Below are 24,971 nucleotides of genomic sequence, written 5' to 3'. Positions count from 1 at the left end.
GTACGAGACAGCTGAATGTCTTTAGAAATGCCAGTTAACTAACCACAAACGATTTAGATTCAGTGCCCTTAAAAACCCTCCTCAATTCAGGAAAACCTCTCTAATACGACTTACGAGGAGCGGACACTAATTTGAGTTTTAATTACTGGTTAAGAGTATTAAAACAACATGGGTGTCACATTTATAGATCAACTCCTTCTCAGGCGGACTAATCTCCTTAACATGAGGTGTTGCTGTGTGATCTACGGTAGAGTTATAGCTCTTAAAAACGCGGATGGATTCTTCAGGACTGGAAAAAACCAAAGCACTTCCTTGTTTATTCCCCAGACACACTTGTGTGATTGCAACAGAAGTCAAAAAGACATCCTACCGCAGGCACAAGAAAGTATCTACTTTATCAGCAACAATACTCAGTCATAACTCTTACTGTATTATGTCCATCATTAAAACTGTAAGTCTGTCAGGGGCTTTGTTTTGCTGAAAGACTGTTTAAAGATTGCTTAAAAGGCCAGATTTCCTGGAATCAGAATATCTGTTAGTTTTACTATAGTGCCTTATCATCACCATCACAATAACATATTCAGCAGAGTCTTTTCAATACACAGCGGGAATATTTATTCAGCACATTGCAATGCCAAGGTCAGGCAGCCCCTTGAAAGGCTTAGATAAACATTAATTGTTTACTGAGAGAGGCACACCAAAACAATCCAATCTCCTCCTTGTCTTTATACAGTGCCTTTGATCATATGTGCACGCCTGTATACATCTGCGTTTACGTACATTCTTGTGTGTGTATTTTTGACCTGTACTCTCTCGGGACTGCAGTGGCACGCCGAGTTCTGGGCATCATAACCTCATTCCTTCTCACTCTTAAGTAAACTCATCTCTACTTTCCTCTGGGAGAAGGGCTGGCTGCTGCTGGTCACTCTGAGGAATGTGTTACTGCTTTGTACAAGACCAGCTTTCTCTTGTTTTCAACAAATCTGCAGCAGCAGCAAAGTATTGTGGCTTGATGCATTTATTCCCCCGATGGGAGTTGCTGTTTCTGTCCAGAGTGGGAAAAGTGCATCACAACATCCCCCTGCATGTCACTCAAACTCACAAGGAACTAGATGTGTGTGTGTGTGTGTGTGTGTGTGTGTGTGTGTGTGTGTGTGTGTGTGTGTGTGTGTGTGTGTGTGTGTGTGTGTGTGTGTGTGTGTGTGTGTGTGTGTGTGTGTGTGTGTGTGTGTGTGTGTGTGTGTGCGTGTGCGTGTGCGTGTGTGCTGACTGTTTGTTACTGACACTTGATCAGAGTTGCAGTAATTGTTGTTCTCCACAGCCCTTCAATCTTCCTAGTTTCTCATACAGCAGCTGCAGAGTGTTGCATCTGAACTCCCAGCATAACATTCTCAGAATGGATGTCTCTGAAAGGTCACTCAGTGTCTTGCTATTTCCATTTTAAGCAGCAAGTCCTCCCTCAGGGTACAGTCAGATTATAGGCAAAGCTATGAAACCAGGCTACCAGACAAATATAGCTGCAGTGTTCGCTGGCCAAGGCTCAGAAGTGTGAATTCATTTCCAATGGATGTCTTACCTGTACATAATGTATAATTCTTATATGTCTGTTATCTCCTGTCAGGTTACATGTTTGTATCGTATCCTTTTAGGCAAAATAGCATATATCATCTTTCTGTAAATACGTTATGTCCATTAAATGACAGAGGTCAATATTTGTGTGTTATTGATTCCCTCTCCAGTTTCTTTCCTCTCGCTATATCACAGGAGCTACATAGTGAAACACACACACACACACACACACACACACACACACACACACACACACGAAGCATCTACCTGCAGCCAGTGCTTCGTCATCTTTTCACCACATCGGTTTACTCCAAAATATACCAACAAAAGGTGCACACTCACAGCGTTACAGTATGTTGGCTATACCCCAAATTAGTACAGCATAAATTGGTATGAAAAACGAAATGTCGATGAACAATAATGAAACGACCCAGCAGTTTATAATGAAGCCAGACCACAGGCTGCTACAGCACCTACTGTGTAACAGAATATTGAATAAAAGCAGGACACCTTACCTGGCTTTCTGAGATAACGCCGTCTCGATGGTGTTCCCTCAGCAAAAAGGTTGGAATTTGATCTCCTAAATTGGATTAAGGAAGAAGCGACCAACCAGTCAGGCAGAGGAGGCGGTGGAGGATATATCTGAAGGGGTGATGCCCATGTCCATTATGTGTCCCTCCAACGTCGGGGTGGAAACATTTGACCTGCTACTGTCGCCTACAGCGGCTGAGACCAGGCCCTGGTGAAACACTCACACCAACAACCATCGGCTGAAAAGATAAATAAGCAAACCGGAGGGGAAGCGAAAGCTGCAGCTGACACTCGCCTATCTGTTTTGCTTGACACCAGGGTTGTTTGTACACCGGTCTAATCTCGATTACTGAAGAACGCAACGTCCAGCCGGCTCCGCAACACGAAATCTGCAAAGCGCAAGCGGCTATCTTGTTGCAGAGAAATCCGGGGGCGGTGTGTTTACCTCCCCACCGTCCGTGCTGCCGCGCTCGGTTGGAAATCAGCTGCTCCGCACTGGAGGGACGCCATTTGTTCGTGAGAGGCTTCCCCTCTGCTGCCGCTTACCGGAGAGCTCAGCACCGACCAGCTACCCATGAGCGACAGCGCCCTCTGCTGCCCGAACACCGTCATCGGTCGGTTTCAAATGAACACATTTCCATACTTCCCTCTAGTGGTGGAATCCATGTAAACAGTGGCGTTTGCAGATATTTATTTTTCTAGATAAACAATACAACACTAATGCAATTCAGGTGATTGGAATATAGTTGTTAGTTTCATTTTTCAATGTGAGCTTCACAAACTAAAAACCACCAAAACTAAAAACGTTTATTGAAACAATGTATTTTGGGTGAATTTGAATGTGAAATAAATATACAGACAGTGTAACTTTTATTATTCTTGTTATGAACCTTTGCAAGATTCTTGGACAATTTTTACACAAACAAATAAAAATAAATAAAGCTATTTCATTTTAGGTAAACGGTACATATTTTATAGAATGTTAATTCTTCTCCTTTTCTATTTTTAAACGTCTTTGTTTTTGCAACACTTTATTTTTGATTTAATTTAATTAGATTTTCTCTTATTATTTTTGTTTTGTGTACTTGTATTTCAAAAATGAATTCCTTGTGCGTTATTACCTACTTGCCAATAAACCAGATTCTGATCATGTAATCTTGAACTCCATGTGCCCTTAAGTCTGGAGATAGTCCTCATGCAAAATAAGGTCCAGTTGAGTTTCATGTAATTCACTACAATGACGTACATAGGCTCTCAGTTGCAGGATGAGAGTCAAACTCTTGTGAAATTTAAATTCTAACCTCACAGGAATGTTTTATTTTAGACAACATTCGTCTATATTTATAGATAACAACATATTATTAATCCCTTTACAAGAACTCACATGCCATTCATAGAGCTAATGTGACTGGTGTTTCGTTCTACGTTAGTGGTATAAAAAGTCAGGACAGACATTTGTCATGTGCAACATGAAGTTACATGGAAGTTGTTTAACCAAAAGTCATGTTATTATTTTTACATCAGCATATTGTTGTTTATCTAATGCCTTTATACTGAAATAATATTGAAAATAAGTAATTGTTTGCCTGTTATACAGGGATAGGACAGATATACTGAAAAGGGGAAGAGAGGGGTCTGACAGGTAGAAAAGGGCCGCAGGTTGGATTCAAACCTACGACTCTGCCATAAGAGCTCAGCCTTCGTAAAATGGCACCGTGCCATCAGGTGAGTTACAGGGTGAGCTACAAAGTTACTTTTTTACTAGATCATAAATAAATTGCAACAAAACACTGGATAAAATCCTTTTATTTTGTAATTTTTTACAACAAAATTATCTGCAGTGCAACATTATATATATATATATATATATAAAACAAAACATGTGCAATATCATATAAACTTTTATTTAATATAACGCTTTTTTTCCAAAAAACAAAAGTAGTGATGGAAGTAAGAAACAGAAATAACAATAAAAACATACACACACTATAAACATCATCTGTGCAACCCCTCATCAGAGGTAAATCGAATTTGAGTTGCAGTGTTTTCACCACTCCAGCTTCATGTCGGCTTTGCTCCACACATATTTCCCTCCTCTCTCTTTAAACATCTTTTCATCAAAGCCACTAAAACAAATGGCTTCCTTCACACCCACATCCAGGATGGACTTGGACGGGTCCTTCCTTCCCTCTCGACAGTCCAGGAAACGCATCTGAAATTTGATTAAAAAGTTAATTGGTTACACATTTAAATACTCATCGGATGTGGTAAGTTATGTATAAAACACTTATAAGGCAACAGGGAGGCTTTACTCTATAAGTATCACACAATACTTACATATTCATCGAGGATTAAGTAGGAATTCCTCATCTGTAAAGACAAAGAAAAGCACACGTTTGTCTTGGACCTGGCATCTATTTTTGACATGGTAACACATGCTAACAACACTGTTGACATGGTTACAGTCTCAATATTAGCCCTACAGTAATTTTCCAGCTTCATCAGGCTGTGCACCAATGAACATGGCTGACATTTAACTTGGTTGTATAACACAACATTTGCAAATACAAAAATTGATTTACTGATTTATATGACAAAGTGTCAAAGGTCACAATGCCTATCCACAAATTGAGTGAATGGGTATACGTTTTGGCATGTAAACTTACTTAGATTAATATCTGTTCACACACTGATAATGATCTCATCTCATACCTTCTCATTGGACTCAGGAACAAGGCAGGGGATGCTGCTGTGTCTATCCAGAAACTCCTGGAACATCTCCTCGCTGATGACAAACCTCTCTGCCTCTCTCAAGGCTTCATCTCCTGCATTTTCCCCGTCGATAAGCAGACACTGGAACACCTGATTGCAGGAAAAACAGACAGCGTGAGTACTGTTAATGTGTCACAATGTCATTTAAGCAAACATACTACACACTCTCCCTTTCTATCATTACCTTCCAGCGGACTGGGTTGAGTTGGAGGATGTTCTCCGTCATGTCTTCGTCTATGTTGAAGGTGTTGATGACGGAGTTGATTTTGAATGCTACTTTGTACTGCTGGCACCAGTTTCGAATCTTGTGAAGGTTGTCAATGTGGCTTTTTCTGCCCTGAGTTCTGCCAATTAGCTGGTTTGTTGCTTCATCAAAGCTGTCACAGGAGACGGCCAGGATGTCCAGATCTTCCCCTGTGGGACACAGAGCATCAATTTTTAAAACATGCATAACATTTGTATTTGTGCCAGACTAAAAATATCCCTCTATCAAGGGTGCAATATGGTAATAAAAGAAGAAGGATGCATTTGTCCTACAAAGCTGAAGCTAATTTGGAGCCTTACCATATTTCTGGAACCATTTTTCTTTGATCATGCTTCCATTGCTGACGATGCTGACACTTGGTAGCTGGAGGTCCTGTTTGCAGTACTGAACTAATTCCCCCAGAAAGTCTCCTTTATCGTGCAGGAATGGCTCTCCTCCAGAGAAGTTGATCTTTTCCATGCCTAATTAAAGAAGCAATTAGCTTAACTGTAAACAACATGTCTTACACTACACAAACAATAACAGAATAGATTGATATTTAAAATGCAGCCTATACCTGATTCCTTCAGGAGTTTGAGCCCTCTTTTGGCTTCATCCAGAGGCAGAACGAAGGATGTTTTTGCAGTGTGGAAACAAAATCCACATTTGTAGTTACACTGTCTTGTAAAGTGATAATTTACACTTGTTGGAGCCGTCGCATTTTTGTCTTTGCTTTGGTCCTCTTCTTTGTGAAGTTGTGAGACAGAGGATGTCAACGGGATGCAGACTCCGAGTGTCCAGTTAAACACTTTAGAAAAGACGCTCGTAAAAATGTGGCGCAGGTTGCTGATGCAGAGCTGCAGCAGCAGCATTGGAGAAGCGATCAAATAAGAGGTTTTCATCTTCAAACCAGCCGTATCACTCTTGTCAGTGTGAATGTTGAGGTCGGCAGGGCACTGGCTTTATATAGCGGTAAGGAAAGTCGGTCAACTGAGCTGTTAAGTTTCTGTTTACAAACGTCGAAAACGGAACTCAGCAGGGTGCAGCTCACGTGCAGCCAGGCACTGATCAAATGTGACAGTGCAGGTGAAGTTAAAATACCTCCAATATGTATTATTATTATAGTCATTATACAGATGCAACAACGATACGATATAAGACACTTTATTGGAGGCTTAACATCTATAACAATAATATGGGTTTCAGTAAGATTGCATGCCATTAAAGATAATAATAAAACGTGGGTTGAGGCAAAAAAGTGAAATGCATGTTTATAATGGATTGCCTGCTCTGTTCTGTTTATTATTTGTCAGCAAAGTTGACTTTTATGTTCTTCCTAAATCTTCAATAAACACCTGGGTTAAGAGATATAACTGACGTCAAGAAGAAACTTAACAGTGACACAGCCAGAAGTTATTTCTTATGGTGTGTCATACTTATCCATAAACATGACTTGGAGCCAATGATTTCATTTCTCGGAAACAACAATGCAGTTTTCTGATAACCCATCTGACAGTGAAGGATAAGTTTCGTTTCTCTGTTTAGCGGAGTTAACTTTCGTTTTCCCTTCAGCGGCCATGATGTAATGCTACGCAGTGTATCCTTGAACCAGACCGGACACCGACCAATGCGTCTGGTGTAAGAAATGGCACGGCGGACAATGTCTCTTCTTCCTCACTGGTCCTCTCGTGTTTCTTCAGTGGAGCTGAATGGAACCCCCTTTTACTTTTCAACACAAGAGAAGCACCGAGGAGAAGAAGTGCCCCGGGTATTCAGAGGAAACGATGGCCGGTGTTACTCTCTGCTTGTCTGCAGCAGCGACACAATCAGACGTGCAAAGTTTTACGCGGAGCTCAAAGACAAACTGTTGACAAACCTGCCTCCAGAATGTCATTTGTCTCCCATGTGCTCCTTTCTACCAAATATCAAGGATTCTCTCCTCAAGGGTTACTTTTTGAAAGATACTTCCGAGAGTTCGTCCCCTACAGAGCGTCTTTTGCGAGATTTAACACAGCGTGACCCGGTGCTAGTGTGTTCATACTTGAGAGGAGAGACAGGTGGAGTGTGGACTCAGCACCTGTGGTCTGATGGAGACAACCACACCATGCAGATGCCAAAGGACTACTATGTGGTACCAGCAGAAGCACCAGAACACCACCCATCCACTCTCAACATCATCAACTCGGATGTTTTCTACAGTTTTGAGGAGGCCTATCAGGTTCTAGAAAAGGTTATTATGACATTATGATATACATCTGCTTTATACAGTAGTGGAAGGTAACTCTACTTGTACTTTGCGCGAGGACTTCTATCATATACTCAAATGCTTTTACTCCACTATATTTTGGATGCCATTATGCCAATATTGTACTTTCTACTCCACTGAATGTACCTACTACACAGCTTTCGTTACTAGGTACTTTATACATTCATATTAAAAACTAATACTAAACATATGCATCAAATTATAAATAAACAGCTATCCATCATCAATATACAAAGCATTTCAAATTAGCTCCAACTTTATCAGCTGTGATAGACACTTTGATGCATCAATAATTAAAATCAAGTCATTTAATATAATTGTTTATTAAATGGGACACTTGTGGTACACCTTTGTATTTTTACTTAAGTCAAATTCTGCTGGATTTTTACGTGTAACAGAGTATTTTTACATTTAAGTATATTGCTTCTTAACTTAAGTAACATATCTAAGAACCTCTTTCACCACTGCTTGATTTTAAGAACATAAACAAACAGAAGTGTTGATTAATTTGCAAGCTATGGCTGACATTGCACACTCTTGTGGCAAAGGAAGGTATAACAGTGTGTCCAAAGGCCTCTTAATGCTTCCCTTTATCTATCAGTGCCAGGTGGCTCACAGTAGAGTGTGTGTTCATGCGCACCACAGTCCCTGACTCCCTCCTGCCTGCTCTCTCAGCAGCAAACTGACTCTGTCTGTTCTGCAGTGTGGTGACATCATCCCAGAGGCCAGGGCTGTGCTGGAGCTGCTGCCCAGCCGAGAGGAGGCCAGACGGAAACCAGACTTCCCTGTTATTGTCATAGAAGGCTTGGATGCCACAGGTTAATGCCATTACTTCATAAATAAATATGAGATCAGCTTGATGTATAGATGTCTCGCTAAAGTGATGGCCAGTTGTTCTCTGCTAAAGCCATTATCTGCCAGCGAGCCTCGCCTAATGGAATATCATGTATCATGACCTCAGGAAAGTTACATCACTGTGAAAATGGTTTATTGAAGAGCTCGCTCATCTAATACTCTTCTCAAACCTCATGAAAACTCAACCTTGTAGGTAGGATGGGAGTTTTGCATTTTCAAGAGACTCTTAAGCCTATTATTACATTTATAGAAAACATGACAAATTCTTCTTTCTGATCTCTAAAATCTCTCTCAGTCTTTGTGTGTCTTCTTTGCTTCTGAAGTAACTATTTCCTTCCTCCCTCTTACCTTCATAGGTAAGACAACTCTGACTGAGTCTCTGAGGGATGCTCTCGGGGCCTCTCTTCTGCGGTCCCCTCCCCATTGCCTGTCCCCCATGAGGGCCCGCTTTGATCGGGAGCCTCCCCTCATCCGCAGGGCTTTCTACGCTCTGGGGAACTACATCACAGCAGTACAAATAGGCCAGGAGGGTATGAAGACACCTGTCATCGTTGACAGGTAAAGAGAGCTGAGATGTCACAGGTGTTGTGACGTTTGCCAGTTGTGTGACCTTTTTTGAGTCAGAGGGGACAATAGACACATCCCACTGGGATCTAGACCTACAATTCAATGTTAAACATTGTGTGTACTCCACCTGTTAGTCACCTGATCATACATCAATCCATCATTCCCCTTTCAATCCACCATCCATTAACTGTTCTCAGATTCTGGCACAGCACAGCAGCGTATGCCATTGCCACAGCAGTCAGCGGTCCAGTGTGCAACCTTCCAGCAGAGGGGTCCGAGGTCTACTGTTGGCCCAGTGACGTGCTCCAGCCCAGCCTGGTGGTCTGCCTCACGCTGGACCCTGAGGAGAGGAGGAGGAGGCTGAGGGACAGAGGGCAAGGAAAGACTCAGGAAGAGCAAGAGCTGGACCACAACCAGCTTTTCAGACTCAAGTGAGACATATTTATATTTATAGTGTGCAGTACATACACCTTTGAGCTGATCATTTGGCATTTATAATAACAGATAAAGCTAATTATTTGCATAATAAATTCATCTGTTGATTGCTATTTGAAAAATAGATTTTGTTGATGATATAAAATGTTGGGACAAATTCCCAGAAACCCAATATTATGTTTTAAAAAGCTTGTAATGTGTGTTGAAAAGTTAATTAAAAGATAATTAATTTACAGTCATACAAATCAGAAAAAAGTAACAGATGCTCAGATTTGATAAGATAAGAAACCCAATTTTGCTTGATGTTTCTTCTATCATAAGTTATTTTTAAGGATTGTTTTATGGACCATGTTTTAAGCGCTATTAATGGTAATATTCATCCTCAATCCAAGGAAAAACCTGAAAAAACATGTTTCTGACCAACCTACACTATAATATTATAGTGCTGCAGGTCTCCCTTGAAAAAGAGATCATTGATCTCAATGGGATTTTACCTGGATAAATAAAGGTTTTGAATTGAATTGAATATAACAGGAGGGTTAAAAGATTCCTTAAATTGTAACAATCATACCAACTCCCTTATTAGAAAATCCCTGAAACAGTGATTTAGCACTAGAAACAACTATTTCATCAAAAATGGACACCTGTTTTAGGACTGAAATCAATAAATCCCATATACAGAAAGCATTAATAAATAATTTGACAAAAAGAAAATCTGTAGTAGTCATGCATTGCAACATAAATGTAATTCTTTAGGAGTCTTTGAGATTACATTATACAAACATTCTATTAATCTGACCTAGGTCCAGCATGACAGTACAACAGTTTGTTACACAGAGTGGGTAATGACTGAAACACACTCAGCGATGTGACATGTGGACAAATGCTCCACAGTCTGTGATGAAAAAAGTTCCCAGTGAGTGTGAAAACATGAAACCACAGATGGGCAACAAACTGTACTGCACGTTCCACTGAGTCAGGTCAGCTCAGTCTCAGTCAGATCTATCAAACACTTAACAATCAATTACTGTCCCGGGGGGGAAGCAGCTGATGAGAAAGAACAGGTGATTAGTTGCTGAGCTGTTGTGCTCCATTAAGCTGGTCAAAACTCGCAAGGCACTGGCTGCCCAGATAGTCGCTACGCAGACGGGTCGATGGCTACTTTCATTCATCCTCTTTCCTGACATAATGGCCTTTCCACACGGGACAGCCAGATGTTGGGCCAGCAGAATTAGAAAAAAAGGGAGGGAATGGACTGTCTTGGGGCTGAGGAAGTGAGAGATTCTGCAGACTTGGTCAATCACTATCGCAAGGACTATTCTTCATTTGTCTCAGGAATGGCTGCGCTATAAGCCATGTGTGTTGTTTCTTGGAGTAAATGTTGTGCACTCAAAAAAAACATTAGCATTAAAAATACTCAAAGGTATCATGAAACAGATTATTCACTGTAACGTAGTAGAGTGTAATTTGCTGTGATTGTTTTCTTCACTTGTTGACCAATGTGTTTGTGTGTTGTGCAGAGTGGAGAAGGCTTATCAGAGGATCAGTGGCCCAGCGTGTGTGACTGTGGATGCTAGTCCTCCTGCAGACCTAGTGCTCCAACAAGTGCTGCTTTTAATTAGGGGCAAATGCCACTTGTAAACAGTTCTCCATCTCCCCTGCTGTCACCCGTGCATCAAGTGGATGCAGTACCTGCTGTCAGCACTGGGTGCCAGTAAGGTGTTGTGAATGAGCTAGTCAGAGGAGTAGTGACCAGAATACATTGTAGAGAAGAGGCTCTTTTCAGAATGAGTAAAGGTTGAATGGCCAGGGGCCAGAACTGAAAGCTACCATCAGAAATACATATTCATGTGGCCACACACACACACACACACACACACACACACACACACACACACACACACACACACACACACACACACACACACACACACACACACACTGATTCTGACACACATTTACAAAAGTATTGTTAAGAAGAAGTGTGCACTGCCGTTCTGACCTCCCAGAAATCAGGCAAAAAGGAAAAAACTGAAAAAGGATTATGGTAAATTTACACTCAGATACCACACTTTTAATTTGTTAAAAAACATTTTAAATTAAAGAAAATGACACTAAATATTTGCTTGTGGTCTCTTATTATCTTACATAAGGCAACCTAAGAAGTTATACACACTGTATGTGCTTATATAAGTGCATATAACCCTCTGTGAACACAATGTTTTTCTTTGTACAAACAAAGCCTTTTTTTGAACTGCAGATGGCAATTCTATATCGTTGGACTGTGTGATATTGACACAACTGATGCCACTTGTATTGATGACCTGTGTGTCTGGCAAGGGAGCTATAGAGTACACTGAGAACATATAGCGCTGTTTGTACTTGATGTTCTCATGGGCACAGAGTGGACCCTCACAAATGTGCACACATAACTGCCACTTGTGTAAACATACAAGCATGCACATTTACTAAGAGCATATACTGTAACTCACATATACATGGAGGAAGTGTATATTTGGCCTATGTGATGGGAAGATTAATTGGTGGTTTTAGTAATTATGAGCTTGGCAAAGCTGCGGGCTGGAGAAGACAGAGTGACCCATCTCTTTTACTGTGATGCATCAGCAGAGCGCCAACCACTGCAGACCCTATTCATATGGCAATTAATGGAGCGCTGTATATCAATGTCATTCCAGCGCTCCCCCACATAAGCGCATGGATTACTCCTACTACCAATTACGGCAATCCAATGTTTTACTGAGTGGAGAAAGGCTGTGGATGCAAATCATACCATCACATGTAATCACATAAACTAAAATATGGTGTCATTATGTTTATGGTGTATAGATTCCAACATGAGGTAAGTATCTCAGAAGGGTTTATTGAATCCGTAGGCCCTCAGCTGCTGGGTGACACTATGTATGGGCTGTATGACACACAATGAATGTAGCGCAGAGCTGTGTGGAATTTTGATTGCCATTAACACAGTAGCCTCTGTCTCAAGAGAGTCCAACATGTATGAAGTAGGAGAGTAAAGCAATTACGCCATACATCATACCTGAATGCAAAGCTGTGTGCCTGTGGTGTCAGCCATATTTCCATGTCAGATGTTATGCTTTGTTTTTCTTGGCAACAAAAAATGGGTGGTGACACCATGCCATTACTGCCCCTCAACACTACTGTAATATGACATTAATGGCCCATAATCACAGTACATTACACATGCCCTGAAATAATTCTCTTTACATTTGCTAATAGTGTTTTTCCATGTGGAAATGTTAAGCAACTGTTCGGTTGTTTTTGTCAGATGGCCAGGATACACTCAGAGGTCTTAACAATAACAACAACTCGCACGTTAAATGTTTGTGTTTCAAAGTTGAACTGCGGTTTGAGAAGAAAAAAGTTAATAACTAATGCAATCTGCTTCCAATTTGTGACCTCACTACTGAAGTTGCAAGATAAAAGTCCAAACCACATTTATGGAAAAGCCTATGGGAAAGCTCAAGCCTTACACACACATGCCCGTCCACCCAAATATACAGTTCACTTGAACCACACAGCACAAATGCACACACACACCTCACCCTGTATGGGGCCACTTTGCACTACACTCCTCAACTTCAATATTTCATCTGCACAACAGAGAAGGATCAGCAGAGAGGAGGAAGGCCCTCCATGAAATAATTAAAGATCCAGCAGGGATGCAGCAGCACAGCAGCCGCCGTCCCATCCTAAGTAATAGATCAAATGAAAGCTGTCCCTCAGATCATTAATAATGAGTGTGGTACGGAGACTGGGGGTGGGAGGGGAATGGGAGGGCATAGGGTTGGTACAGGTTGGGGGAGGGAGCAAGGGCACCGAGGAAGCACAAGGTGTGTTTATGTATGTGTGTGAGGAGTGTGGCCGGGTGGGGGGCGGGGGTTAGAATAGTAGTCTGGGTCCCCTGGCAAAGACCCTATTGGGCCTCACTTGGCAGCCACATGAAGCGGCATGGCAAGAGGAGTCATGCATATGATTTGGCACCAAGTGTCTGCCAAACTCTTAAGACCCCTACAGCAATGTCTATATACATCCCTTGACAAATAAACAACGTTTTACAGAGTGAATGAGCAGGTTAGCAGGGGCTAATAATGCTCCTTTCAATCAGTGGGGCCTCAGAGCAATACCTGGATGTGATGGGGAATTTTTGGGGAGAGCTCTGTTAGCTAGACAGGCAGGGATGGGTCTCTGTTGGGGGATGGGGGATCAAAGAAGGAAGAGGAGCTGGTGAGGAAGACTGAAAAAGAGGGCGAGGATAGAGGGGGGAGGCAGTGAAGGGGGATGTTGTGGATGCTGTCATCTGTGGGCTAAAATCCCTCCTGATTCCTCCAGCTGGCAGGTAGAGTGTTTTTTCCAAACACTATTCTCACCCCTAAATGCAGTATGTAGCGTTCCCAAAGCAGCTTTAAACACCATCCGAGGTCTTTCCTAAATATCCACCAACCTCTTTAACATCCCAAACAAATGCCAGGGTTGGTGTGTAAAGGAATTACATCAAATTGGATTAGAACCATCTAATTAAAAGAGAGTGACTGCATAAACTAAATATGTTTAAGAGGGCATTTAAAAATGTGGATTTGGATCCAAGTACCCTCATATTTTAAAGACCTTTAGACACGATTGACGGGCAATAATCTGATTATATTATAGAGTTTAAGTTATCCAGTAGACTTAATTAAAGTACATGGGCCTAATTACAATTCCTTAGCCTTTTCTTGATGCATTACCAATATTTCCTCCAACCAGCCCAACCTCCTCCAGCATCACACACATGCATGCACAGCACTACCCCCTTCTTCTAAACACAGCAGGGGGTGCACGACACCCCAGCCCCATTCTCTTTGAATGACGGGTGGTGGGATGTAAAAACATGAAGGGTGTAGGAGTTGAACTGATCGGTGGTGAAATGTTTGTCAAAAAGTACAAAGCAAAGCTCAAATTAAGGTAGAAAAGGTAAAAAAGCGAGGTTGATATGGGGGGGATTACTTTGTGGGGATACAAAATAAAGTTTTGAAAATATCCCATCAAAATTCAGATGTATAATTCAACAGCTCTTCATCATGATGCTCACCCTTTGTCATGGTGCGTGAACACCTATTTGCAGGGGCGAAGACAGCCTCTCTGTCTAGGTGCGGATATTAGGCACAGCAGGCTGTGTATTCAGGATGCCATTATAGATTCAGGTTGTGCTTATTTTCTGATGTTTTCAGGGGAAAGGTGCTGTATAGTGTGTGATGATTGCATGAAACCTCACCAGTTTTGCCTTGCGGCTGTTGAGGAGGCTTCACCAGGAACGGTTAAATATTTAAACACTGCTGTGAGATCTCATTAAAAACGGCACATCAGCCCCCATAAGGCCCCTAAAGCACTCCCTCACACACTCCCGAAAACCCAGTTAGAACTCGGTGGAGTGTGACAAAACAGTTATTGTCTATTTACTGTGGAGAACTTGCGATAAATCATCATATCCTGTCAAATAAGGCAGCTGGCAGGAGTGGTAAGTCGTCATATGAGGGAGGGAAATGATTGAGAATTCAGTTCTGTTTTGACAGCTGCAAACATGCAAAAATATGCCTAAAACAAAACAACATGACAACTAGACCAGACTAATATTTCCATATCACACATATGAAAACAAGACTGAGAACAAACTTTGGCTCTCTGGAGTGTTCTTGCCTTCTCACAAAATCTGGGCAATTAATTTCAACTCTATTGTTTGGGGCTTCTCTATTTTTAGCCTGGCTGCCCTCTCAAATAAATTGATTTCCTGTGGCGAACTTGGAATGTTCCTTGTGTGCCATGTTTTTTTTTCTCCTCCTCCAAACACACAAATACCGTCCTTCTTCCCCCGGAGGAATAAATCAAAGGCAACACTGCCAAGTTCTACGCAGCTGTGTGTGTGCATCTCTTTTTATACTTGAAATAGTTTATTTTTGTTTCGGTTCCATTAATGCTTAGGCATGTCTCCTACTTCATCTGGCATCAGCAGACAGCTGAGATGCGACTTGCTTGACAGAGGCTGCCTGACTCTAAATACCTAAACTGACTCTCTCTCTCTCCCTCTCTCCGGTTCTGGACTAACTCTTTGATTTGATCTCTCATGAGACACAGGTCTGGTTTTTTGTGGTCCTTACCACAGAAATAATGGCTGGGTCAAAACAGGCTAAGCTCTGAGATCGCATGAAGATATTTAAACACATGGCACTACACATAAATAAAAGTAGAGCAACTTGATCTGGGATTCTTGTAACGGTGTCAGGGGAGCCGCTGGTCTTTGATGAGCACTACTAAAGACAGATGTTGGGGGAAGCTGCGCTCACAAGCGAAGAAGAAATTACAATGTGCACACTGACAAAGAAAGTGAGCGTAATAATGAGAAATATGAATCATTAAGCAGAGCAAATGTTTGGCCAACTTCAGTGAGACAAGACTCTTCAATTGCAACACACACTGTCATATATCAAATTACTTTTTTAATTTCAACGCTGTTAACAATGCTTGCTTAAGTTAAGGGACTTCATGAGTAAATTTTGTAAAAGACATGATCAGGGATTTGTCAAGGCTTGCGTTTCAATGTCTGCATCCCACTGCCGTTGTCACAGACTGCCGTGTGAACGTTAAGGATTGTAAATAAGGCCTTAGGGGTGTGAAAACCAATAGTTATAAAGAGAGAGAGTGAGAAGATGAGAGGGAGACAGAAATGAGAGAAACATACCGCTAGATCCCAATTCCTTATCCTGAATAAGCCATCTGAATCCCTCTACACCCATTTAGCTTGCTCACTCTATGGCTCTCCTGTGAGAGAGACTAGGCATTTGCCTACTTTACAGTCTTCTCACCGCACCTCGGAAAATATTGAGTTTATAGCCGCTCATCACTATAATCAACACCATATACCCAGCAGCCAGCAGGGACTGCGAGGTAACAGGGGAAAAGGATGGCAGTGGCTTTACCTCCCAACTCTTCCCACAAGTCACTCCTCCTGCTTTCAGAGCGGAGTTTAGCAAGCGTCCTCAGATCCTGATATAAAGAGCAAAAAATGTCTCAACAAGTCTCATACTAACTCACTTTGAAGCACTTCCAATGCTGTCCATCTCTGATAAGAAAACATGTAGACTCAAGCCTGTGGTCATCCATGTGTAGAATACAATATGGAGAATATATATTTTTGTAGGAGGGCTTCTATCTCAGCGTTAAAGGGTCAGTATTAAGGGGAATTCATTTCTGGTTATTCATTAGTCTATAATCACCATATATAAATGATCATTTTTATATTAATGACCTTAAGTTCTTGAAGAAAATGTAGTCTTTGTTGCTGGCCTTCATGATAAACTAAGAATAAAGAAAGAGGAAAGTCTTAATGAAACGAGGTAAATGGGGGCCACATCTAACAAAAGCAAATATATATTAAAACATCAGTTCATGAACTCAAACACGACCTGTGTAAGGCAAGGCAAGGCAAGGCAAGGCAAGGCAAGGCAAGGCAAGGCAAGGCAAGGCAAGGCAAGGCAAGGCAAGGCAAGGCAAGGCAAGGCAAGGCAAGGCAAGGCAAGGCAAGGCAAGGCAAGGCAAGGCAAGGCAAGGCAAGGCAAGGCAAGGCAAGGCAAGGCAAGGCAAGGCAAGGCAAGTTTATTTATATAGCCCCTTTCAGCACCAGGCAATTCAAGGTGCTTTACAAAAATGAAAGACATTCAGACAAAGGCATTTAAAAACAGTAAAAGATAATAAAAGAAACATTAAAAGAAAAACAAAAAATGAAAGACATTAAGAAAATGGCATTTAAAATCAGTCATTAAAAAGAAAAGCTAATAAAATAAACATTAAAAGATAAAAGTTACAGTGCAGTCTAAGATATGAATAGTTCAATTCTTTCGGTTCTTGATTTTTAATTTATTCACAGAACCTCCCTTTGGAAATCCGAACATTTCCGTCCCGATTGTTCATTTAGACTGATTGTTTTCACCATGTTATGCTCGCATGACATCCACAATCGGACCCTCAGGAGGGTGTACTAGCCCCCTACTCTGCTTTGCGTTCCATAACAAAGTCTTTAAGTGTTACCTGAACACCCCGTGTTACCAAAACACTATTTTTCACCCGTCGGTGCTGTGATACTTGTTCCTCAGTACAAATCACCCAAAAACTGATCGTAAACCCTGGCTACGATGGATATCCCAAATATCCTACTTTCGAGCAGTCCCTCTCATAAATGTCATGGAGTTTAATTACGTTTAAATTTAAAACAGTAGTACAGTAGTAAAAATCCAATTTGTTTCCATTACGTCGTATGCTCACTAATTTCCAAGCATATTCACAAAAAGATATTAAAAATGTGTTGCAGTCTTGCGCTTGTGTATGCATGCTACTCATCAAAAGTATTACATGGTAAGGTTTAAGAGAACATTTTTAGAAATATAGTTTTTATATAGATTTGCTGTTGTTTAAAGCAGTATCCGTTTTTTAAAAATTCATCTCTGTCTTTTCATTCTTCGTTAACGCTGGAGACAAGCAAGAATAACAACTTTTCTTCAGGTATTCAGGGTAACACAGGGGGCTTATTGATCTAAATCACTTGTGTGTGCGGTAGTCCTATAATTAGCAGCCATATAAACACACAAGATAAAGTCAGCTTGTTTTGATGATGGATGACAGAAATGCCAAGAGACCTCACTTTCAGAAAACAAGCCCTGAGATTGGATCAGTCCCACACAGGTAAACCCAGCTGTAAAGAGGCAAACTAAAACTGCACCAGTGACAAAAAAAAGAAAAGAAAAGGTAAGTCTTCCAAACACCCTCGACAAAGCCAAGTGATGATGTAGCTGGCTACAGCGTGGCTGGAGCAGTTATCCATCTCGCCCTGTGCTGCCAGCTGTCAGAGTACACAGCTCCAGCTAGCCGCCAGTGGCAGGTGTAATCAATATGGACTCCATACAGAGTTGCACTACCAGAGGCCAGTCTCCACTCTCTAACCCATCTCTGTCTCTCCAGGGGAAACAATAGGCAGGCGGGCAGCGAGAGTACGTTTGATGTCCCCTGCGGGCCAAGATGGAGCAGCCCACTATAGCAGCTTTATGATTAATCCTGCCTATTGGATGCAGCATCATGTTTGGGTAGAATGTTTTTTTATCAAGCTGAGGTGGGATTTGTGCTATTGCAAAAGTCATGTTAGAAATATAGTGAAGTAAACAACTCATTGTAGTAGATATAAAGAACCCAAGCACATACATGTGTTGATCTTTTTTTCCTGATCCTTTTATATAAAAACCTGTCTGAAAATGAGCTGATCAGATTTTGCCACTTTGTGAAGTCATAATGTTTTTTGGGGGTTGAGTAACCATTAGCTAATCATCAACCAATGTAGCCCCCACCCACATTATCACCTGAATCTCCTCCTTTTTTAACCAAATATCTCTCAGAGGGGCATTGGGAGTGTCACCTTTTGTGCATCTAATAACAAACAGAGAATCAGCACTTTTGAAACAGGGCTGAAACAGAGGGGATTATGGGATGCTACAATGCACGATCTGTTTGGTATTTGGAGCCAAAAGCTTCAGAGACATGTTTTGTATATAACTGAGAACTATAATATATTGTTGAATAAGAGTATAATATGGGACCTTTAAAAAAAAAAAAAAAAACTCTGCATAACAAGCAAGTTAGCATTACTAAGATTATAGTTATGTAACATTTCCAATTACAGCAGCAATGTTTATTTTTTCTACATTTAATGTCACAAGCTAGTTAATATGTGTTCATGGTTTTAAGTTTTGGCAAGCACTTAATTACATGTAAAATGTATCCTGCTTATATAATGTAAAGTCATTAGTATTAATGATAATATATGGTACCAACAGTATACACCTATTAAAAATGCACGATGCTGTCAAGTTGTGTAGGAGTTCTGACTGATGCATCATTAACACTAATTTGAGGGAGGGATAGACAGACAGTCATATGAACACACACACACACACACACACACACACACACACCACACACACACACCACACACACACACACACACACACACACACACACACACACACACACACACACACACACACACACACACACACACACACACACACACACACACACACACACACACACACACACACACACACACACACACACACACAATAGCACCCCTGAAGGTATTCACTTCTCCGCCTCATTTAAAGTGCTCTCAAAGCAGAGCAACGGAGAAGAATAAACAATGAATTTAAAATGATCTTTCATATTAATGACTTGTTGTTGTCTTTAAAAAAATCATTTTCTCAAATGTTTTCCGGGGATCTGTGGAGGAGTCAGCTAATTTAAAATAGTGTAGATCTTGCCAGAGGACAGAAATCTTATGTATTTGCATGCACTATGCATTTTTCTTCAGCACATTCCACTCCATATGCACATAAAGAAGCACTTACGGGAGCGAACTATTTAGGTAAGAGAGCTGGGATTTTCTTCCTCCAAATTCTAGTATCTCTGAGGCATTTGTACTGTAATTACTACAGTCTTGGTTTTGCTGTTGAGCAAGAAAGTGTCTTCTGTTCGTGTATAACTTAGTTAGCATTTAGTTTTTAAAACAGTTTTCAAGTTTGCGTGCCTAGGAAATTAAGCTAATATGTTGTATTCTATCAAATTGACCGAGCATTCCAAAAGAGTAAGGTATACGTTCAAAAGCAATTGAGTAATCTTCTCCAAAAAGGGTTATCAAATGTAACTGGTAAGTTTCAAAAACACATGACAAAGACTGACCTCTGGGTTACCCTGAAGGAAGTCTAGCAACAAAAGGCAGAGATACTATTACAAGGTTAAGCCTATCTTACAGATGCATGCACCCCTACCCCTGCACTCACACTCTCACACACACACTCATTCATTACAGGGGAGGAAATGTGTTTGACAGCCATTCCATTGTGAATAGAGATGGAAAACATTATAACATAAAGGAGTAATAATCTGGTGTAACATTCCTAACTGCTTTTTAATATGTAACCAAAACCAATTCTAGATCAACCGCCCACACTTCATGAATACACCTCGGGGTGTAATAGTCCTCTTGCTTGGTGTGATTAATATGCGTCGTGCAACATTTTAATTTGAAAAGTCACCGGTCCATTGGATTCCTCTGTTCCAGCCATGTCAGCCCACACTGCTCTCCACAAAGATCTGACACTGTGTTATTTAGCCAGAAAACACTCTCTTGTCTTTCCTTCTTTCTCTTCACATGTTTTTCTTTAATCCAAATAGTTGTTTCCAAATCCTTTACCTATCTATTTTACCCCGTCTCACCTTACTTTATTTCCTGACTTGTTGTACAAGACCTTGTGAAAGCTTCAGCACAGAGAGTCAGCCAAAAGGAAATGGATTTTCTGCATGCGTTGGCGCGATCACAGAGTGAGAGGAGCAGAGAGACACGGAGATGAAGAGAGGCGAGATCAAATGGTGGTAAATTAGATGGAAAATGATCTCGATTACACAAAAGAAAATGTTCTTGTACAGTCAGGAGATGGAGACAGGAACGTGTGCCTTGGAAGACAAACGTGGGAACCTTTTCTTGTGCTTAAATCCTAGCCAAAGATGTCTTAATTAAAATATGATGTCACAGCCCTCCCTTGAAACTGATATTTAATTTACTCTGATGTATCAAAATCTGGAACAAATTCATCTGTAACAGTTGATGACACTGCACACGGATCAACAAAGTCAGGAGCGGCATGAAGCATCTACAATGAAGACCACCGTAGCTTAGTGTATATGAAAGGAAGAAGGTACGTGACTTTTGATCACTTTCCCTCCCACACTCTCTCTCCTCTTTCCCTCTGACCTCGATTTTCTGCCGCCCTAAACAACTGATCCTCTCCCCTGACCTCAAACTAGTCACACTGCTCCGAGAATGATGGATTGGTGCAACACGTGGCCCATTTAAAGTTAAGTCCTCTACTTTACAGCAAATCTGACGCAACATAGCAATACGCCTTGCAAGTGTGTCAACTGCATCATGCATACAACACGACTCAAAGCGGTTGAAATGTACTTAAAATTCAGACAGTATTTATAGGATGATATTCACAAGCTGTTATTATACTGCAAAAAGAAGACCGTCATTTGGATATACTTCAAGGAGAATGTGTTGCTGCAGCCCGTAGCACAATCCTAAGCTTGATGTCTCTTACTTCCAACAATTGTTTGAAAGCAGAGAGGCAGAGTTCACACCTGTTCGCATGGCATACAAAAACTAACTGGAGGGCTGTTCCTGGCTCTAATGTTTGTACCATCCTCTGCTTCGTCCCCACAGGCCACTGAAAACACCGTGGATTATTTAATAGTGCTGTAGACTGATGGCAGGCTACAGTTTCACTGCCACTTTATGATCCAACACGGGGAAAACTATCTTTCAGCTCATAAGACGGGGAATGAATAAAGAAGAGGTATCACTCATTGTTGTACACTGTGCTTTGCTCGCCGTCGCCAGTTCCTTATTCCGTTGCGAGGTGAACACAAGTCACGAGGCAAGACAACCTCGCTGTGTACATTAAATCTACGACTGCAGATAAACTGGCCAGAGCTTGGCCCGGAGATTGCTTTGATTTACGGCGTAATTACAGAGTTTTGCTGCAGCATTGATATGCCCGACTGTCTGTGCCTCAGTTCTTGTGTATGGTTAATAACAATGAAGCTGTCAGGTCTGCAGAGGCAAGCAGACAGGTCTGATGTTACCGGTGGTATGATGTGTGTGGTGGCATATCTCATGTAGCAACCACAAGTCATATAGGCATGTTATATTACACTGCAGTCTCCAGTATGTCTGAGCATCCCGGCTGAGAGAGTAATCAGATAAGATAATGTAGTCAGGAGAGAGAGAGAGAGAGAGAGAGAGAGAGAGAGAGAGAGAGAGAGAGAGAGAGAGAGAGAGAGAGAGAGAGAGAGCAATGACTATAACATTCATTGTCAGGCTAGCAGTGCATCCCTGGGAGGGACCATCTATCACTCTCAACACTCAAACTCACACACATAGTCACACACACTTAAACGCACACCCACACACAAAGTTAGGCTGAAAGGACGAGGCTGTGAGCGTCGGTCGCAGACAGGGAGGATGTTTATAAAAGCCTACCAGGTTCAGTGCATCTTTCAGGTTGCATTATGGGTGCTATCTAATTGGTGGTGGTGGAGGCAGAGGTGGGCCTCATTGGAGGTTCAACCAGAGGCTAGCAGTCTCATAGCATCGCAGCAGCTCGTATTTCAATGCGCTCAGTGTGCTAAGAGGGTCAGTCTGTCTGTCGCACACACACACGGGAATGTGAGCACGCGCACATGCATATAAGCGAATGTAACTGCACATATTTATAATAACAGGTAAAAGTTCACAAAATAATGGATATGCAGGGAGACCACAGTCACATGATAACAGGCTATTATACAGATGTACTTTGCATGTGCCAAGACACGCATGCGCACACACACACACACACACACACACACACACACACACACACACACACACACCCCCCCCCCCACACACACACACACACACACACACACACACACACACACACACACACACACACACACACACACACACACACACACACACACACACACACACACACACACACACACACACACACACACACACACACACACACACACACACACACACACACACACATTCCTTCTATGGTAAGAACTGGAGTGATTCAATTTAAAGTGCTTTGTTTCATCAGGAAGATGTTGAAAGCCCAACAAAAACATGGCAAGAACTAAAGAGATAATTGAAACAATAAAATGTGGATATGGAATATTAAATGTTTTATGCATATTTAGAAATATCGACAAGTTAACCTCACATATTTTTTTGGGGTAAAATGCATATACTCCATTGAGCTTGCCTCTTATAAAATGTCCAATGCTACTAGTTGCAAATTGGTAACATATATAATTGTAATCTTCATTTAACATGCCGATTTGGAGCAAAAATCCCAACAACATGCTAAAGTAGAGATTTATATTTTAATAAGAAAGCTCATTGTTGTTTAATTTCAGCTTTAACAGCTTTCTCTTCCTAATACAATACAATTTACTTTTGCAGCTGAAAATAGAGAGAAGACAATATTTCAAATTAACCTGATGAGAAAAACAGTCAGTTTAATAACTGTTTGTTGATTAAAAGAAATGTATAAATATATTATATTGCATTTCCAACAGCACTGCCAGAAGAAGGCTAATTCCCCTTTATAACAGTTGTTCGGGGGTACATTTGTTACACATCTAACCCTTTGAAATAAGGCTCAGCACCCTCTCATGCTTGTGCAATCATATAACAACAGACACAGAAAGAGATGAGGGGGGAGCTGGAGGCAATACAAACAGGCTCTTACTGTTTCTGTTTATGTATAAAAGAATAAGGCCTTTATGCAACAATGTATATAGGTAACAGCATTTTAGATAAGCTTCCTTTCTTTTAGACCATCCAGTTACAAATACACCAACCTTTTCTTTCAAGCACTTTTAAAAAGGTTCAATTTCCAGGGGCAGGATGTGTGGACAGAGGCCCAAATGAGAGAAATAAGCTTTGGCTAGTGCAGTTATCACATTAATAGACCTCTGTCTGCATCTCCCCTCCTCTCTTTGTCTCCTTTCAGACATATTCTCTAATTGTCTTCTTTTAACTTCTACTATATGGATTTTCTTTTGCATCAAATATAATACATCCGCTATGCCCTCTCCACCCCCTTTTCCTCTCTCCCCACCAGCTCTGCTGTAGTCCGAAGTGGCCGGCTCTGTCTGATCACTGGGCTGAGCAGATCCCTCTGCGAGGGACTTGAGGGGCTCGACTGTGTGATTAAGCAAGCCTTGGTTCCACCAGAGGGCCACCGGAGCAGATGTTCTCATTAAAAATGCAGGCTCAGTGAGCGAAGGAGATTGCCTTGTTCCAGGCAGAACCTGGCCGGAGGTTTAAAGCTCTCATTCCTCACTAGTAAGGCCAGCCCAGTTTCAATGCCTGTACACCCTCTAAGCAATGTGGCAACCACCAAAAATGAATTATTCCAACAGCATCGTACGTTCTTGGGTTATTCTCTTTAGTTCGCTGTTAAAAGGGAAAAAGGGGATCATTCCATTTCTGTGTTAGAAAAATGAATGCAAACCTTGGAGCTTATGCGGTTTTCCTCTGGTTGTGGCATCCTGGTCGCTTGCTGTGTACTTGTTGAACATCTCATTAGGTCACTGGAGAAACGAGATGCAAACATTTTAGCATTTTCAGCTCAATGCTATAGTGTACAAACTGAATATGAACACCGGGTTTTGGGGCTTAAGAACAAGCTGCCGGTGACAGCTTGGGATATTCCATCCCTTCCAGCTGGCACCAAGATGGATCCTGGTACAATTAACAAGAAACTCCAGAGCACTAAAGAGTGATGCAGCACACCAGAGGGCACATCTACACCTACAGTACACAGCTGGTTAATAGATTCAGGGGTATCCATCAAAAGCTTGTGTAAACCCACAGTGAGACGGCAGCGGTCTGAATTCTTTGTTGAACTCTGAGGATAATCCCTGGGCATTAAATATTGTCAACACAGACACACAGTTTGGCCTATAATACTAAAGTTGTTGGAAAGTTAAAGGGGGATTTGTGTGATCTGGAGGGGAATTCTGCTTTTCATCAAACAACAGACGCTGGGCTGGGGG

The 24,971-nt window shown here is 41.5% G+C and overlaps 3 protein-coding genes across 3 annotated transcripts in view; 1 reads left to right on the top strand and 2 right to left on the bottom strand.

The window, feature by feature from the left end:
• Positions 1-2,983, bottom strand: part of rnf144aa (ring finger protein 144aa) — a 50,961-nt gene extending 47,978 nt beyond the window's left edge. The window contains exon 1 of the mRNA XM_034111021.2: positions 2,085-2,983. The gene's annotated coding sequence lies outside the window, so the exon portion shown is untranslated. The remainder of the gene's footprint in view (positions 1-2,084) is intronic.
• Positions 2,984-3,888: 905 nt separating this feature from the next.
• Positions 3,889-6,121, bottom strand: rsad2 (radical S-adenosyl methionine domain containing 2). The gene is made up of 6 exons (XM_034111394.2): positions 5,694-6,121; positions 5,437-5,598; positions 5,057-5,286; positions 4,813-4,962; positions 4,438-4,470; positions 3,889-4,312 (listed from the first exon to the last, which is right to left on the bottom strand). The coding sequence occupies exons 1-6, from the start codon at positions 6,016-6,018 to the stop codon at positions 4,148-4,150; spliced, it is 1,065 nt and encodes a 354-aa protein (XP_033967285.1). The 5' UTR covers positions 6,019-6,121; the 3' UTR covers positions 3,889-4,147.
• A 552-nt stretch (positions 6,122-6,673) lies between these two features.
• On the top strand, positions 6,674-11,358 carry cmpk2 (cytidine monophosphate (UMP-CMP) kinase 2, mitochondrial). The gene is made up of 5 exons (XM_034111393.2): positions 6,674-7,346; positions 8,086-8,200; positions 8,594-8,795; positions 9,002-9,235; positions 10,760-11,358. The coding sequence occupies exons 1-5, from the start codon at positions 6,762-6,764 to the stop codon at positions 10,878-10,880; spliced, it is 1,257 nt and encodes a 418-aa protein (XP_033967284.1). The 5' UTR covers positions 6,674-6,761; the 3' UTR covers positions 10,881-11,358.
• The last annotated feature ends 13,613 nt before the right edge of the window (positions 11,359-24,971 follow it).

This window comes from Pseudochaenichthys georgianus, chromosome 22 (genome assembly GCF_902827115.2).
Source record: "Pseudochaenichthys georgianus chromosome 22, fPseGeo1.2, whole genome shotgun sequence".
Classification (NCBI taxonomy): Eukaryota; Metazoa; Chordata; class Actinopteri; order Perciformes; family Channichthyidae; genus Pseudochaenichthys; species Pseudochaenichthys georgianus.
Note: the sequence above shows the minus strand (reverse complement) of the source record. Positions and strands in the feature narration are given on the sequence as shown.